The following is a 17,386-nucleotide window of genomic DNA, read 5'->3' on the forward strand; positions in this document are numbered from 1 at the left end:
GGTATTGATAGCTCTGTTCGGGAAAGCACTCAAATGGACAGAACAAATGTATGGGAAAATAGAAACACTTAAAGTTTTCATGAATTTTAACCATTTACTAACCAGGGGATTCTAATGTATGGCATATTAAACAAATCTTACGGAATTTCCGATTCGTTTAGTATGTAAATCGCCAAAATCCGTTCGCGACAAAAATAGTTATTAACGTTAACTTTATTTCATAAAAACGAGACCTGTTTTCTGATTTGACACCCTTAATGAAAGACGTAGTGCTACGTCAAAAACATAACTTTTAAACTACTGAACCGATTCATATGATCGATATATCAAATAAAAGTCAATTAGCTAGTCTTTTTTGAAAAATGTTATTCTCGCAAAAAAAAGGATTTTGCTTTGGTAATAATTGATTGTATTTGTTTCTTATAGTTTACATGGTTTTGGGACCAAGGGCGCTATATCGGTATCGATACCTGTAAATGACGTTGGAATGAAGTCTGTAACCTGGAGAATGTCAGGGTTTTGAATATTAAATTATTTGTAACATTAAAGTTCAGTAAATTCACATTTAGAAATGAAGTGTTCGCAATTTGAATCATGCGTAGAAACTTGATTCATATTCCGAACACTAATTTTAATGAAGATTTCTGTATGAAGATTTACCTGTATATCATTTTATTTCATGGAGCGTTCGGAATTTGAGACTGTTCGGAACAAAACGGTAAATCGATGGAGATTTCTGCGATTGAACCCACGAACGTTCGCTCAATGAGAAAACGTGAATAATCGGAAGAATTCATATAAAAAAAATCAATGTTTTCGCCGGGTCAGCTAGTTTGAAGGATTCAAGTATTAAATCATATCACTTTAAGTGCGAAAATAGCCTGAAAAATATGAAAAAAGTGAAAAACTAAAGCATTTTAATGAAAGGTTGCTGGTGTACATTTGTCCTGAATATAGTTTTAGAGCAAATTGAGTCTCTTCCTGTTGCGGGAATTAGTTCGCACAACATAAAAAAAAACATAACGGTGCAGTCAGGCATTTTTCATTTCGTGACATTGAACAAAATCGGCAACCACTTTGGCGGCTCGGATAAATAGTTTCACATTCGTTCGTGCCTCCGCAAAAAAACCGCTCATCACCCCTTCCGTGCGCGCCATTTTTGCACTCACCGTGTTGGTTTTTTTTTTTTTTTCATTCTGCTTGTGGCACGTCTAGACGTATCATCTGGTATCTATCTACCTGGGCATGTGAAACGAACTATAGGAAGGTAGCTCCGCCGTTGCCAATCTGATACCGGTCTCCTTTAGTGAGTTGTTTCGTTCGTGTCCATCGCGTGCTCGTGTGTATATAGTTAGGGTGGTGGCGGCATGAGGCGTGCACCTGACGGAGGGTGAGAGGCTCTAGCGGGAATGAAAAACGTGACTCTCACTTTGGTGTGCTTTTTTTGTTGTTGTTTTGGAGTTCCCAGTGCTGCAGGTTCACTCTCACGAATCAGTTGATCGTTGGGAGCGCACTGGGACGGTTGTGTTGGAAAACGCACGGATCGAGCCAAGTCAAGCATAAGTGATATGTAGCCAAGTGGTTGTTTGTTCCCATCGGGTCAGTGTGCGTGCGTGACAAGACAAAAGGCAGAAAGGGAAGTGGGTTGAGTGAAAGGAAGGTGTGCAAGGTGTGCGGTGGCTAACGAACGAACCCACACAGTGTGGAAGGGGCAGAACAAGGAAGCAGAAGCGAACTGGACATGCAAGACTCGTTGTTGCTGCATCGGTTGGATGTATTGCAAATTGCGGCAAGCACCAATACTTGCGACTCTGTGTGCCATCGAACCTACGGAGGATTAGTTACTTCGAAGAATGAAACGACGTGATCACTCGACGGTGTCTTCTTCGTCATCACCGTCCAGTTCGTCGGGAACAGTTACATCCCCGGGAGAAGATGCTATGACAGCAGTACGTGACATTCGGAGCAAAAGTGTGGGCGACTCGCGTCGCAACAGCAGAGCATACATGCCGGTTGGGGAGTTTCAGATCAAAGAGGAAGCCGCGGATCCCGACATACAGGTAATGCTGAGTGTGGTTTCATTTGTCATCCAACAAAAACCGGCGGAAACGTGAATCGTGACGTGGTGCGTCACTTCCAAAATGGCGGATCCGTGCACGAGCTGTGAAAGTGACTGACTGTGTATCTTGCGTTCCTCGTTGGAGTTTTTTTTGTGTTGTGCCTACGAATGGAATGGAACACAAACAATTGACAGTGGACTTGTCAGTGGTTGTTTGTGTTCCGAATAGGCGTCCCAGAGAGACGAACGTGAATTTGAGTAGAGACGCAGAGAGCGAAAGATTTGTTTTGATCCCGTTAGTGCGAGCATTTTTTGACGGGAGAGGGAGTGAATCTCTCGGAGGCACTCATCTCGTTAATCACTTTGAATGTGTTTCGAGAAGTCTGTCGTGACGTGAAGTCGTGATCAAAAGCAAAACATGAAAAATACTGATTCACTTAACAGGCCTTCAGATGCTTCTGTTGTTGCTTGGCCGGTCAATTTCGCCTTTCTCTTGATGCTTGGCCTGAGTGCAGTGGTTAAACCCTCCTCTACTCGCGCGCGAAATCATAACTCGTATACTCGCGCACAGACTGTGCGTGCCTCTGTAATATTGTATTTTTAGTCACTGGTATTTATTTAAAGAAAAATATATGATTGAATGAAAAAACTCCAGAAAATATTTTTTCTTCAACATAATTCAGTTTTAATAGTCATTTAATTCAGCATTCTCAAAACAAAATGATCGATTCTTGATCTGTGAAACCGTATGTGCAAGGAATACGAAGAACGGGACTCCATGCAGCTCTTCATAAAATGATTTTTTTTGGTGCAAATCAGTAAAATTGTGTGAAATCTCGAATCTTCGGATTTCGACATTTTTGCAATACAATTCGATCAAACAACATTTACTTAAACCCAATCTTAAACTAAACGCGAACACATTAAAAAAGGTCTGAATACAAAACCAATCAAGTGATTTGAAGAACACCGTAAAACAAATTCTTAAGCCTAACACGGGACAATCGAACTCAATGAAATCGAAACTACTATAAGACTTGTTGAACTTCTTGCACATGCCGGTTATCGGCTCATTTGCACCGTAGCTCGCACGAAAGACTGGAACGTTTGAAAAATATTAAGAACGTAGATTCATGCGTCTGATGTTGATGTTTAACCATTGCAACAATGAACCACAATCAATATCAGACCGCAAGAGATAAACGAAAAATAATGATTTTGAAATTATCATTCAAATGTAATCTGGAAAATTGAGCCGATCCCTCCAACGTAACCAACGAAGAGCAAATCATATGAATTTCCGTTGGATGGATTTGGTGCGACTCACATCGTTACTGTAGAATGAAGCCCATATTACCGAGCAGTATTCCAGCGTTGAGCGAACCATTGAGAATGTCATCTGTCAAGTAATATGCGATTGGTGATTTTTTTTTCCTTTTCCAGAATGTGATAACTACACATTTTGAGGCGTTTAGTACCATTCTGTTTTTGTGACACCAATCAGCGAAAACGTTTAACTGCTGATGCAGAAATAAAGCGTCACCTCGGTCCTTTATAACAGATAGCAGTTTGAAATCGTCAGCGTATGACAGATTCATGTAACGAATAGACAAATGAACGTCGTTCAACTAGAGTAAAAAGATGAAGTGTCCTAAGTGACTACACTGACGCACGTCAGAAGATACTGGAAACGATTCGGAGATATGATCACCTATTTTACTACCATATATCGACCGGTAAGGTATGAGCGAAGCCAATTAAGAAGAGAACCGTGAAAGCCAAGTAACTCTAACTTGGCAATCGCCATATCACGATTAATTTAATCAAACACAGCCAAAAGATCGGTTTGAATAGCGTCGACTTGATGTCGCATCACCTTCTCGCATCATCACATCACCATCACCATCTCGCGTATGATTGAAGAGGTGTATTGTACGAGATTTGTAGCAGTAGATCTCTTCGGCATAAACCCATGTTGCTCAGAGGCAATGCACCAACAGTTCAAATAGTTCAGAGACTGCACATAAAGCAGCGATACCGCGATAGTTAGTAACCGACTGCTTATCACCCTTTTTGAAGATAGGAAAAACGAACGAAAACTTACAGACCGGGGAAAATTCCGGAATTCAACGAGAGGTTGAAGATGCTTTCCACCTGAGAATAATTTCGCACTAACGGAACACGAAGCTTAATTTCCCAAACGCGAAATCTAATTGGACTAACAACACTGTCACAGTGGAACAAATGAGTGTTATTTGGCCTTACATTTTTATTTATATAGATAGATAGAGAGAAGATATATGGGTGCGTTATTTTGCCAGGAAATCCATTTCCACCTTCGAACAAAGATCAATTTCATTAGTGAAAAGATCGAATGGACTGCCAACCAACGCTTATCATTACGCTTATTTTCGAACATATGGGATTTCGATTTTCCGAATTTTCCGACCTTCCACCAGAATTTTCCGATTTTGCTCTTCGCTATATTTATTTATGGGCAAAGACAAATACAACAAAATAAATACGGCTTAAATCGGATCATTTCTTCTTTAGATTATGTGCTTAGCAACAATTTGACCTTGCATTTTTTATTTATAAAGATTTCCTCTTGAGTGTACATACTTCTCGAATCATGAATTTGCTTGATTTGATGAATTTCCGGCAATCAGTTTCAATTTTGACATCCCCGTTGAACGCATATTGTTGCATCAATCGACGTTATCGCAGCAAATGGATATCAACATTTTGATTAATCATCAAACGATATGCACAGAAGTTCAGTGAGCTGAAGATATGAAGGCCTATCTTCCAATACTGCCTTGAATAACTCAGCTAAAGCGTTGTGTTTGTAACACATTCCGGAATGCAAAAATGCATGTGGGTACAAAACTACCCCCGGCAGACAATAATTTCGATTTTTTATACTATACAGGCCAGACTCGATTATATACAATTTTGGACTCGATTATACACAGTTTGAATTTTTTTTATTTATTTCAAATGTGACTCATTTCAAGAAAAAAAAATCATAGGAGGTTGTGTCCAAGACACGACCGTGTAAATTGCGTAAATCCGTCCGTAATAGTTATTAACGTTAACTTTATTTCATAAAAACGTGACCTGGTCTCTGATTTGGCATCTATAATGAAAGGCGTAGTTCTACGTCAAAATGTAACCTTTCAACGTTAAGGTGAAATTTAAGTGGCTATTATATGTACAATGGGGTAAAAATTGTAATTTTTGAAGATTTTGCAGTGTAATTAAGAAATATAGAAATTGAGCGTCAAAGAATAAATTGTAGAGCGGTTAGAGAGCTTAAATTGAATTAATAGAAACAATCAACTTAATTATGAATTTTCAGGATAAAATTAAAACACATAAAAAATGACTAACTTTTAAGTTTTTCACTTCCAAAATCTTATTTGAATCCACTAAATCAGATGTTCCACTACTATATCCTGTACTAAATGTTCTCATCTTTCATATGGAAGCAACCTTACGCCTTACGTAGCGTACTTTTCAATGTAGAGCCAGTTTGAGGCAACAGAGTTCGAAACAACAATATAAGTTCTACAACTCTGTCATTGTTTAAATTCGACCATATGCGTAGAAGGATTTTGACGTAGGACTACGTCTTTCATTTCTATACCGGGGTGTAAAATCAAAGATTCGAAAACGAAAGTGTTACGCCGGAGACCGAGATTTTGAGTGTTAATAACTCCTAAACAACTGAACGAAATGGTATGATAAACACTTCATTCGAAAGATAAAATGTCTACGCGTTCTATACTTGTTATTTTCTGATCCAAAAACCTGTTTCAATAGTCTTAAATTTGCTTTCAAAATAGGCTATTGAAATCACCAATCGGTATATAAGCGAGCGCCGCTCGGAAATCCACTCAGTTCTAATTGAACAGCGATTGGAGCATGTTGTCGCTGTTGTGGTGAAGCTCTTCATTTATCATGAAAGCGCGGATGAACGGTGTCACCAAGAGCCTGTTTGTGCACCTTAGGCCAGAAGGGAATCCATCAGGAGGAGAGTGATGCTACAAACGGTTCCCCGGGAAGATCTCGAAGCAGCCGCTACACACACACACACATACACGCACGGAATTCTTTCCGTTTGGATCAAGAAAGATCCGGAAAATAATCTGCCAGTTCCTCTAGGAATTTAGAAATACATTCATGTGAAAGAGTTTATTTGAATGTTTTCTATCCATGTAACACTGTGACCAAATATGTTTCAATCAAGTGCTATTAACAGATGGTTATCGAGTTAGCATTAACCACTGGTGGGCTTCCAGTATCGAGGAAAATGTGGAAATATCTAATCGTTACTGAAAATAATCTGCCAGTTCCTCTGGGAATTTGAAATTACATTCATATGAAAGAGTTTATTTTAATGTTTTCTATCCATGTAACACTGTGACCAAATACATTAGGTTTTGTGATTTTTCAATCAATCGCAATCAACAGGATAGCTTCTGAAGATTATTCTTCCCCATCAGTAGGATATTTCCGTATCCAATATTGGATGCATAAAACCTTGTGCCTCCAACGTAACGCTCTCGTTTTCGAAGTTCTCCAAATATTCATTCATTCAGAATGAATTCAGATTCAACTTCATACAAATGATCTCTAAATCAACGATAGTCCTACGTCACTCTTGCGGTTATACCATAGATATAACCCACTTCCTGTTTTTTTCATCAAAAATGATCGTCGTTTTTTTCATGTAAGATAGTTGTTTTCTGACTATCAGGGGATGAACTAAAAATTTAATTCTTCTATATTCAGAAAACGGAAACGGAAAACATATTTTCCAACATAGAGTCTATCCATTTATCAAAAAAAATGAAAAAAAAATCAGATTCCAACTCCACATTTCAGACTAGACCTACGATTTAGATTCTTGATTCATACCGAGTTTCTAATATCAGTTTGGATTCGTATTCCGAAGCTAAATTGGGAATTGGTTTAAATTATTTCAGCTTGAAGAGTTATTGTTTTCCTTCGGATGATAATCACGATATTGATATAGCACAAATCATAGACAGAATGTTTCTCTCCCCCAATCAAAAAAAAAAAAATGAAGAACAAACCCAATTTTCATAAAACCAGCACGCTACTCGCCCATCTATTAGTTAAGCCGAGCGATAAACAACAACCGAAGCAAATACAATGAACAATATCTGCAATTAGAAGCAATATTAACAGCACTTGAAAATTACGACATCGTGCTCCGTTCCAATAATTTTTCTTCGAGTGTAGCATCAACGACATAGTATTGCATACTAAAAATAAGATTTAGAGGCATATTTTTATTATTTTATTATATTTATTATTTATTATTTTTACTGAGGTACTATATGAATCCTATTGACACAATTTCTATATGATACCAGCTATTATCGTATTAGGTGCACTTATTGCGAAACTCCAGGAACACTATTACCATAATGGGTACATGAAAGTGACTTTTCCAAACATGTTTTTATACAATTTAGACAATTAACCATCGAAATATCAGTGAGAATCTTTAAAACAGAGTTCAAACTGCTAAAAAAGTATACTTTGAGCAATAGAAAAAAGAGTATTCATTCGCAGATTTCTGCAAGTTGGTAACATATTTCCTCCATAATTGGTTCACTTACCCAATTATCACAAGATAACCAGTCCCTCCCACTCCAGAAGAACATATGAACATATCATTTAACTCTTTTGAACTCTTTTGTTGGTGGTCCTGAAAAGAACCGATGGGTTTGTGTGGCTTTGTAAAAGCAAATTAAGATGTTTGATACATAATTTATTTTTGTTCTCGTGGGAAATTTCATAGAAACTGATGCTTTTGGAAACCATTGCATCACGGGAACACCTAGTCGATTGCGCGAATGTGTACAGTATAATATTCCTTCGATCGAGTGCATACACTAGTGAACATTTTTTCAACGACCAATCCACGCGGAAGCAAAAGAGAAACTGAGAAAGGTTGCCAGTCGACGCACCATGCATCATGTCTCAACTGCAGTCAAGCGGAGCGCAGTGCTTTGGCTGGCAGCGGCAATATGTTCCATCGACAGCGCAATCATGGCTAAGTGAATTTCCAAGCGGACACTCGCTTATATACAGATTTTTATGATTTCAATAGCTTACTTTCAATACAATTTTTGAGTTATTTTAACAAGTTTTTGGATCAATAAGTAAAAAGAATATAACGCGTAGATGTTTTATCTTTCGATTGAGGTGATTACCATATCATTTCGTTCAGTTAGTTAGGAGGTGTTAATGCTCAACATCTTGTTGTTCCGGCGTAACGCTGTCAGTTTAGTTCAGAGGGAGGGAGGTGATCTGACGTAGTGGTAACATCCATGTCGCTCACGCTAAAGGTCACAAGTTCAATTCTCAGTCTAGATATTCTTCCAATAAGTGGAAGTAAAGTGAAGAACCAGCCAAAAGTATTGGAAGTCACTATAATAAAGATATACAAAACGCTCTCGTTTTCGAAACTTTGAAGTTACACCCCAGTATAGACACGAAAAACGTAGTCCTACGTCAAAAGTTGCAAGAATTTTTTTTTCTTCAAGCAAAATGCGCTTGATAAATAAATTTCATTGACTCCTTATGACCTTGATATCAACGAATCAGTTTCTAACATGTTCCAATTTTGTTCTTTACCGACTAATGGAAAACATGAAAAACTATGAAAAATGTCATTGTGATCTCAGTCAGTCATCTCACAGTTACGCAGCAGCCGGTTATGCAAAAGATCCCAACCCTTTCCAATCAGTCCATTTAAAATTTCCAAACATTCTAGGCCGACTCGGAGGTATCTCTCGATGCGAACAGTACCCTCGCCCAGGTGCTGGAGGATTTCTCCAACGATGAGGCGCCTCACGAGCCGGAAATCGAAATCAAAACGCCCCACCTCAGCCACTCTCAGGACGATGGCAGCTTCCGCAAGCACGGCAACGCCGCCGCACAGAAGGCGCTCCACTTCCAGATGGGCAACATCACGTACGCCATCTCGGACCAGATGTTCAAACCGGTGCAGGTGAATTTGCTGACCAAGGACATGCTGGAGCAAAAGATTACGGAGAAGGATCCGGAACTGGTGTACCGGAAGCATCACAATAACAACAGCACCTGGGCGAGATATATGCCGATGTACTATAAGGGTGTCAAGCAGAACTACGTTCGGTGTTTGGAGTGTGGGTGGTTGGTGCTGCACAAGGCGAGCACGGGAACGGGATCACTGTTGCGCCACAAATGCAAGATCAAACTGCCTTCCGGCGTGGAGCTGAAGATCGAACAGCAGCCACCCTCCAATAGGAATCTACCTGTGAAAACAGCGGTCGTAGTGGGACCAACACATACGCATGCGGTGAAGTTCCAGACTACGGTTATGCCCCAGAACGTGATCGATGATCTCGTGCGGCAGCAGGCATGCTTCCTGTACAAGGATCTCAGCAGTGTGGATCTGTTTGACAGTTCCAGCTTTCGGACGTTTGCTCAAATGTTGATCAATACCGGAGTATACTACGGACAACAGGACATAGGCTTCCTGGCGGATAAAGCCAAACTCATGAACCGAATCATTCCAACGATCTATCAACAGGCAAGGAACCAGTTGAACCAAGCGTTACAGGATTGTGATCTTAGTTATAGTTTTGATATATTCCGAAACGAATCGGAACCGAAAACATACGCCACGATTAATTCTTACACCATAGCGGAAGACTACTACTTCCGGAAAATCAATGTCAAGACTGTGCCTGTGGACGACATGGACTCGTTCATTGACAAATTTCCCTCGTTAGTTGCCGGGATGCTGGAGAAGGAACAAACAGAGCCTATAAAGCTAGTGTTCGGTTCGAAACTGGACGCTGTCCGTTCCGATCGTTTCGAATTGGTTCCCTGCGTGGTAAGCACTCTTTGGGGTATTATGAAAAAGATCATGGCCATGTTCGAATTCGACAGTGAGCAGTATGTGGACAAAATTTACGCTCCTGAGAACGGCGACGACGGTGACGATGAGGAAGAGAGCGCGATGGAAAAAATATTGGCTCCGTTCAAGGAACCAATCAAAAGCCTAGTTTCGGAAAGCACGGTCACAATCAGCGAAGTTGTGCTTTGGAAGAAAAAATTAGAGAGACACTTTCGAGTCGAGGACAGAGACGATGAGTACATGAAAACCATTAAAGAAGCATTCCAAATAGAGATCAAGCAAAGCTTGAAGCTGCATGACTACCACAAAATAGCAGTCTTCCTGGATCCGAAGTTCAAAGGACTTCGGTTTCTCACCGAGGAGGAACGAGCCGAAACACTTGCCATAGTGAAAGCGCAGCTCCAGCGGGACCAAGATGGCATTGAGCAGCTCAAAAAACTTTACTCCAGTGGGAAAAAGAACAATATCGAAATTCGGAAGGAAACTAAATTCTACGAATTTATGGACGCTTCCCTGGAGGTTGAATCGGCCGATGTTGTCGACGATGAGATTCGTCAGTATGTGGACGTTAAACTGGAATCGCCCGTAGATATACTTGCCTACTGGCGGGCCGAAAATGCATTCCCCCTGCTGAAGAAACTTTGCCAGCGGATATTAAACATTCCTGCAGCCTGTGATGATATGAAGCTGCGGTTCGGCCGAGCCGAAAAGCGAGATTTTCTCAGAAAGCGGGCCGTCCTGCGGGAAGAGGAAATCGATATGATGCTCTATCTGAACCAGAACGGACCGTGAATAAAAAGACTTTAGATGTTATTTTTTTATATACCGAAGCAGCGATTGTGTTTCGTTTGCGGATGATGACAGCCATCGGACTGTGCGGACGGAAGGGATGCGGTACAAGATGCTGTTTCTCTCGTGATAGAGTATTGTTTTTAATATATCAGACCACTACGTCTATACTTTTTATTGAATTTTCATTCATTAGCCTCATTAGCCTCTGACCATCAATTGTGAATTTTGCAACAACTCAAAATTTGTAAAAAATCGAAAAAAGTGTAGTAAACCCCACGGGGAGACGGACCACGCTGTAGTCCTAGTGTCACATCCTTTCTACAGGATAGAGGCGAATGAACTGCAAAGTTTAAAGCCTCTTAAAAACAAGGAAGAAGAAGAAGTTCTACAGGATAGCCAATAGTAAGGTCGATCTTACAACACAAACATCAGCACATGTTCCAAAATTGAAATGGTGTGATGATGTGTAATGCTGTATCCATCAGGATCGTCATTTAGACGAATTCATTCGTGATCAATTGCTTTAATTTATGTGCCTTGAATAATTGAGCGGCTCAGAAGGAAAGAGGTGTATGTGACTTGACCGATTTCCCTTCATCAACTATAGACGGATTTCGCGCCAACTCGACCAGGGTCATGCCAACCCTCTCAGAACTCAACGAAATTTTCTGGGCGTAAAGACCTTACCTAATTAAGCAACTTTCCATACTTAGTTTTCCGAAAGAACTAAATATTTTTAATCATTTTTTTAATAAAATATTCCTACAAAAAAGTGATATATGGGAGAATTTTAGGAAAATGATTGATTTTTTGAAAAAAAAATGCTGAAAATTTTTTTTTCAAATTCTACACTGGAAAAAAATAAAAAAATTTTCAAAAAGTAAAAGTCGATTTTCTGAAAATGGTCATCTCAGATTTTGATGAAATTGTAGATAAATATGTGCCCTACAACTCTTCCATACATCGCAACTTGTGTATATTTAAGGCAAAACAGTTTTCCTAACAAAGACTTTTTCAAGATTTTTTGACGTAGAACTACGTCTTTCATTAAGGGTGCCAAATCAGAAAACAGGTCACGTTTTTATGAAATAAAGTTTACGTTAATAACTATTTTTGTCGTGAACGGATTTTGGCGATTTACATACCAAACGAATCAGAAATTTCCTAAGATTTGTTTGATGTGCTATACATTACAATCCCATGGTGTGTAAATGGTTAAAATTTATGAAAACTATAAGCGTTTCCATTTTTACATACATTTGTTCTGTCCATTTGTGTGCTTTCCCGAACAGAGCTGTCAATAACGAACAACTTATCGACGTGCAACGAAAGGGAAATCGTAAGATTTAAAGTCTCCGTGAACAAAGGGAAAGAAGAAGAATGAAGGGGAATATTTGCCTAGAGTATAAACAGTGGATTTCGCTGAGGCAAACTTTCATTCTTCGTGAGGACACCGACTGAAAAACATCGTTGCTGGGGGGCTGGACGGTGAGGGATCGAATGCCTTTCTCAAGGCAATGGGGGTGGAGGAGTTATACGAGGAAAAAGTAAAGTTTTTCAATGGCCTTTTTGAAGGTTAGAGACGAATGAACTGAAGAAGTTTAAAGTCTCACATGTCTTAGTTTCGGATTGAGCTGTGGACGCGACCAAATTCCTGACTCGCTGATGTCTCTAGCATTGCAAATTGTATCAAACTGACACCATTGCATTAGGGTTCTGAGCTACACAATTGTATGGGGAATCCTCAAGCTAGGCTTTCGTCAGTTCACCAAGAAAATAAATGTTCTGGAATTTTGTCTGTGATTTGGTTTCGCATGACGGTAGTAAAACTCTTCACAAAGGATGACAGCTAAGCTAATCTAGACTGGCAATATTAACAACAAGGGCTGCTGTTGAGAAGAGCGCAAAACGGAGATAAGTGTGTGTATATTTAAACGCTTCAAGCCATCGATGTATGGATATTTATGTGCGTACGTGCATTTTAACGTATTGCGATGTTGCGGGTGAACATGTCGATCCGAACGTGGCGGGAAGGAAATATTTGCGCTAGGGCATTAGTAATGAATCTCTGCTGAGGCAAATATTCAGCCTTTTTCCAAGCAGTTGACATTTTTCGTTGTCCGTCAGCATAAAGGCTTCGTTGGTGCCTTCGGTGGATTTGGGGAATACCAAGTTATTCAATAAGTTATAATAAGTTATTAATTTATTTGGGTTCGCGTGCGATATATGGATATTTGTGTGCGTATGTGCATGATTCATAACCCAAATAAATTTATAACTTATTATAATTTATTGAATAACTTGGTATTCCCAAATAATTTTTTGGTGCACAACCTTAACACCTACTTCACCCTAGCGTCAGTTCAATGCATTGAAGCAGTGTCAAAGGCACCAACGAAGTCGTTATGATAACAGAGAACAAACAATGTTAACTGCTTGGAAAAAGGCTGCCTCAGAAGAGATTCATTACTAATACCCTAGCGTAAATATTTCCATCCCGCTATCTCTCCTCCTTGTTTATATTTATCATTATAAATTGGGTTTCAACGTAGCGAAGATACATTATTTTTACGTGCGGGTTATGAATCATGCACATACGCACACAAATACCCATATATCGCACGCGAACCCAAATAAATTGATAACTTATTATAACTTATTGAATAACTTGGTATTCCCCAAATCCACCGAAGGCACCAACGAAGCCTTTATGCTGACGGACAACGAACAATGTCAACTGCTTGGAAAAAGGCTGAATATTTGCCTCAGCAAAGATTCATTACTAATGCCCTAGCGCAAATATTTCCCTCCCGCTCTGCCCATGTTTGTATAGGAGACGTAAACGACAAAATGAACAAAATCGACTCAACATGCAAACAAACATTTTTTGTTCGAAATCATTTGAGAAATTCTGAAAAAACGTTTCCGAAAAATCACTGTTTGTCCGCATAACAGACGTAGTTCCATACAGCTTTCATACATCGTTCTAAAATCAACAATTGTCAGTATTCTGTGCTATAGGCTAAATCTACATTTGAATCTCATTCTTTGTAGAGTCCAAACATGTATGTCACGATGGTGTCTTATTACTTAGTGTTTCCAAATAGATGAATATAAGAAACCATTGAACGCTGCTCATATAATATTTTCTGTACATGATGATCAAAGAGGAGCAATTGTGTGTTTTAATGTTATAATTACCTAAATTTCTGCATTTGAATTTTCGAGTTGATAATGAAACAATCAGATCAGTGGTAAAATTAAAATAATATTGGTTCTTAGCATTATAACTCCTCGGATTCAACATTGAATTATTCCACATACTCAGCATTTAATCATACCGTTGGAGTAAGTCACTCCACCATCTTTATGCGATTGATCGTGATATCGGTAAATCATGTTGCTAACATTACCAACATTGTAGATTACCTTTAAAAATTAAATTAATTGAAAAAACACGAACCTGCTCTTCTTATCATATCCTAGAGTATTCATAAGGAAATAAGTACTATCATAGACTCGCAACAAATCAAAAGCACCTTTTCCAGATATTTCACTAAATTTCGTCCAAACCTTTTTTGATTTTATCCGATAACAACTGAAACTACCGACGGAGACGTTTTGACTATTATCGGAATTGTAAATACTAACGCTACAAACAGAGTAACCTAGTGATTACGTCTAGGTATGCGGACAAATGTTCATTGAAACGATTGATTGTCCGCATAAATAGACGCAAGCGTTTTCCAAATGGAAAAAATATGTTATAATCCGCAAAATCACCTAGGCCCTCTTTTGCCGATAATATCCTTCAACTGGACAGATAATTTCATCGAAAATTTTCATGGTTATACTTGTAGGCCAAAAATCAACATAAATGCGTTTTCCCAACATTAATGGTGTTGTCGATTACGTCTCCTATGCAATCATGGGCAACATAGCGCTGCCACGTTCGGATCGACATGTTCACCCGCAACAACGCACGTACGCACATAAATATCCATATATCGATGGCTTGAAGCAATTAAATATACACACACTTATCTCCGTTTTGCACTCTTCTCAACAGCAGCCCTTTTTGTTAATATTGCTAGTCATTACTTTTTCCTCGTATAACTCCTCCACCCCCATTGCCTTGAGAAAGGCATTCGATCCCTCACCGTCCAGCCCCCCCAGCAACGATGTTTTTCAGTCGGTGTCCTCACGAAGAATGAAAGTTTGCCTCAGCGAAATCCACTGTTTATACTCTAGGCAAATATTCCCCTTCATTCTTCTTCTTTCCCTTTATTCACGGAAACTTTAAATCTTACGATTTCCCTTTCTTTGCACGTCGATAAGTTGCTCGTTATTGACAGCTCTGTTCGTGAAAGCACACAAATGTACAGAACAAATGTGTGAGAAAATGGAAACGCTTATAGTTTTCATAAATTTTAACCATTTACACACCATGGGATTGTAATGTATAGCACATCAAACAAATCTTAGGAAATTTCTGATTCGTTTGGTATGTAAATCGCCAAAATCCGTTCGCGGCAAAAATAGTTATTAACGTTAACTTTATTTCATAAAAACGTGACGTGAAACGTTTTCTGATTTGGCACCCTTAATGAAAGACGTAGAATGTTTATTTCTAAAATTTCGTAGCATTATAATATAATATTTGCAGTTATAAAAAAACGGCTTGAATTAAACTAAAGGGTGTGTCACATCAAATTGCATCACGGAAAAAACGCTGTAGAAATTCGCCCAGTAGACCGATCCTTTTGAAAATTTTAGACAGTAAAATAAAAACTATTAAACAACTTTTGGCATTTTCTTTTTATTCATACTTCGAGCCCAAGCCCGTATGCTCGCACCTTCCTCTTTACCCCGTCCATAATGTTCTGTACAACGTCAGGTTGTAGTTTTTTTTGAACAGAAATCCATTTCTTTTGAAGTCCGCCTCCGATTTGACAACTTTTGGGTTCTTCCGGAGGGCCTGCTTCATAATCGCCTAATATTTCTCTATTGGGCGAAGCTCCGGCGCGTTGGGCGGGTTCATTTCCTTTGGTACGAAGGTGACCCCGTTGGCTTCGTACCACTCCAACACGTTCTTGAATAGTGGCACGAAGCGAGATCCGGCCAGAAGATGGTCGGGCCCTCGTGCTGCTTTAACCTGCCCGTTCACCGTGCCGGTCATCACGAAGGGGGCGCTCCGCTTTCCGCAAGAGCAGATCGCTTGCCACACCATGTACTTTTTGGCAAATTTGGATAGTTTCTGCTTGCGAATCTCCTCCGGAACGCTGAATTTGTTCTCTGCGGAGAAGAACAATAGGCCCGGCAGCTGACGAAAGTCCGCTTTGACGTAGGTTTCGTCGTCCATTACCAGGCAATGCGGCTTCGTCAGCATTTCGGTGTACAGCTTCCGGACTCGCGTCTTCCCCACCATAATTTGCCTTTCGTCGCGGTTAGGAGCCTTCTGAACCTTGTATGTACGCAGGCCCTCCCGCTGCTTGGTCCGCTGGACGAATGAACTTGACAAATTCAGCTTATTGGCGACATCCCGGACCGAACCCCTCGGATCACGTCTAAACTGCTTAACTACGCGCTTGTGATCTTTTTCACTGACGGAGCATCCATTTTTGCCGTTCTTCACCTTCCGGTCGATGGTTAGGTTCTCGAAGTATCGTTTTAGTACTCTGCTGACCGTGGATTGTACGATTCCCGATGTCCCGATGTGACAACTCCGGATTCTCGAAATGAGTGCGCAGGATTAATTCACGACGCTCTTTTTCGTTCGACGACATTTTTCCAAATTTACGAAAAATTGACAGTGAAGCATGGCCAACGTGATCTATACACTCTTATCTGATTATAAGCGAAAGCTGAAGATATAATTCCTAAAAATTAAATTTATACAGCGTTTTTTCCGTGATGCAATTTGATGTGACACATCCTTTACAGTGTAGTTCTACGTCAACAATGCGGTCGTGTCTTGGACACAACCTCCTATATTTTTTGTTAAAAGATAGATGAACAAATAACGATACAATGGATAATAAAAATTATTATTTCTTTTATTTTTACGGAGCTCGGAGAAACGTCCGAAATTCGTGTCTCTACACTAGAATACTCCCTTAAATGAACCAACGAATGATTGCGTTATTGAAACACCTAAAAACCTACATCTCATTTCAGATCGCGCGATCGCTTCCTCGAGTCCAGTCAGCAGATCGAAGCGCTGGTGGAACGTTTCGCACGCGAGTCGCCCATCCCGGAGGCACCTATCAATCCCATCGGAAGCGGCAAGATCCCGTTGGCATACGGCAAACCGGGCGAGTTGAAGGTATGGGGCATCTTGTATCTGCGATTACTCGCCGCCACATTCTCGTGTGGTAAGGCTGGAATGAAGGCACTATTTTTACGGTTGCTGGCGTTGCCAGCTGCCATGGGTTTGATGTGGCTGTTTTACAACCAGGCGGGCGATGACTCGCAAGGATTCTTCAGCAAGAGTGGAATGATTTTGGCTGTGCTGGGTCTTAGCTATGGTGTTGGTATTTGGACAACGATTTCGTTATGTGAGTATTATATGTCTTGTTTGTAAACGGTAG

General features: G+C 39.9%; 2 protein-coding genes across 2 annotated transcripts in view; both read left to right on the plus strand.

Moving 5' to 3' along the window:
* Positions 1–17,386, plus strand: part of LOC129768373 (ATP-binding cassette sub-family G member 5) — a 51,330-nt gene that overhangs the window by 33,104 nt on the left and 840 nt on the right. Inside the window, exon 4 of the mRNA XM_055769985.1 lies at positions 16,974–17,353. Coding sequence (XP_055625960.1) covers positions 16,974–17,353 — 380 coding nt within the window. The remainder of the gene's footprint in view (positions 1–16,973; positions 17,354–17,386) is intronic.
* On the plus strand, positions 1,479–10,834 carry LOC129768367 (uncharacterized). The gene is made up of 2 exons (XM_055769974.1): positions 1,479–2,060; positions 8,874–10,834. Exons 1-2 carry the CDS (start codon positions 1,854–1,856, stop codon positions 10,794–10,796), a joined length of 2,130 nt encoding a protein of 709 aa, XP_055625949.1. The 5' UTR covers positions 1,479–1,853; the 3' UTR covers positions 10,797–10,834.

The sequence above is a fragment of the Toxorhynchites rutilus genome, chromosome 1, assembly GCF_029784135.1.
Source record: "Toxorhynchites rutilus septentrionalis strain SRP chromosome 1, ASM2978413v1, whole genome shotgun sequence".
NCBI classification, from domain to species: domain Eukaryota; kingdom Metazoa; phylum Arthropoda; class Insecta; order Diptera; family Culicidae; genus Toxorhynchites; species Toxorhynchites rutilus.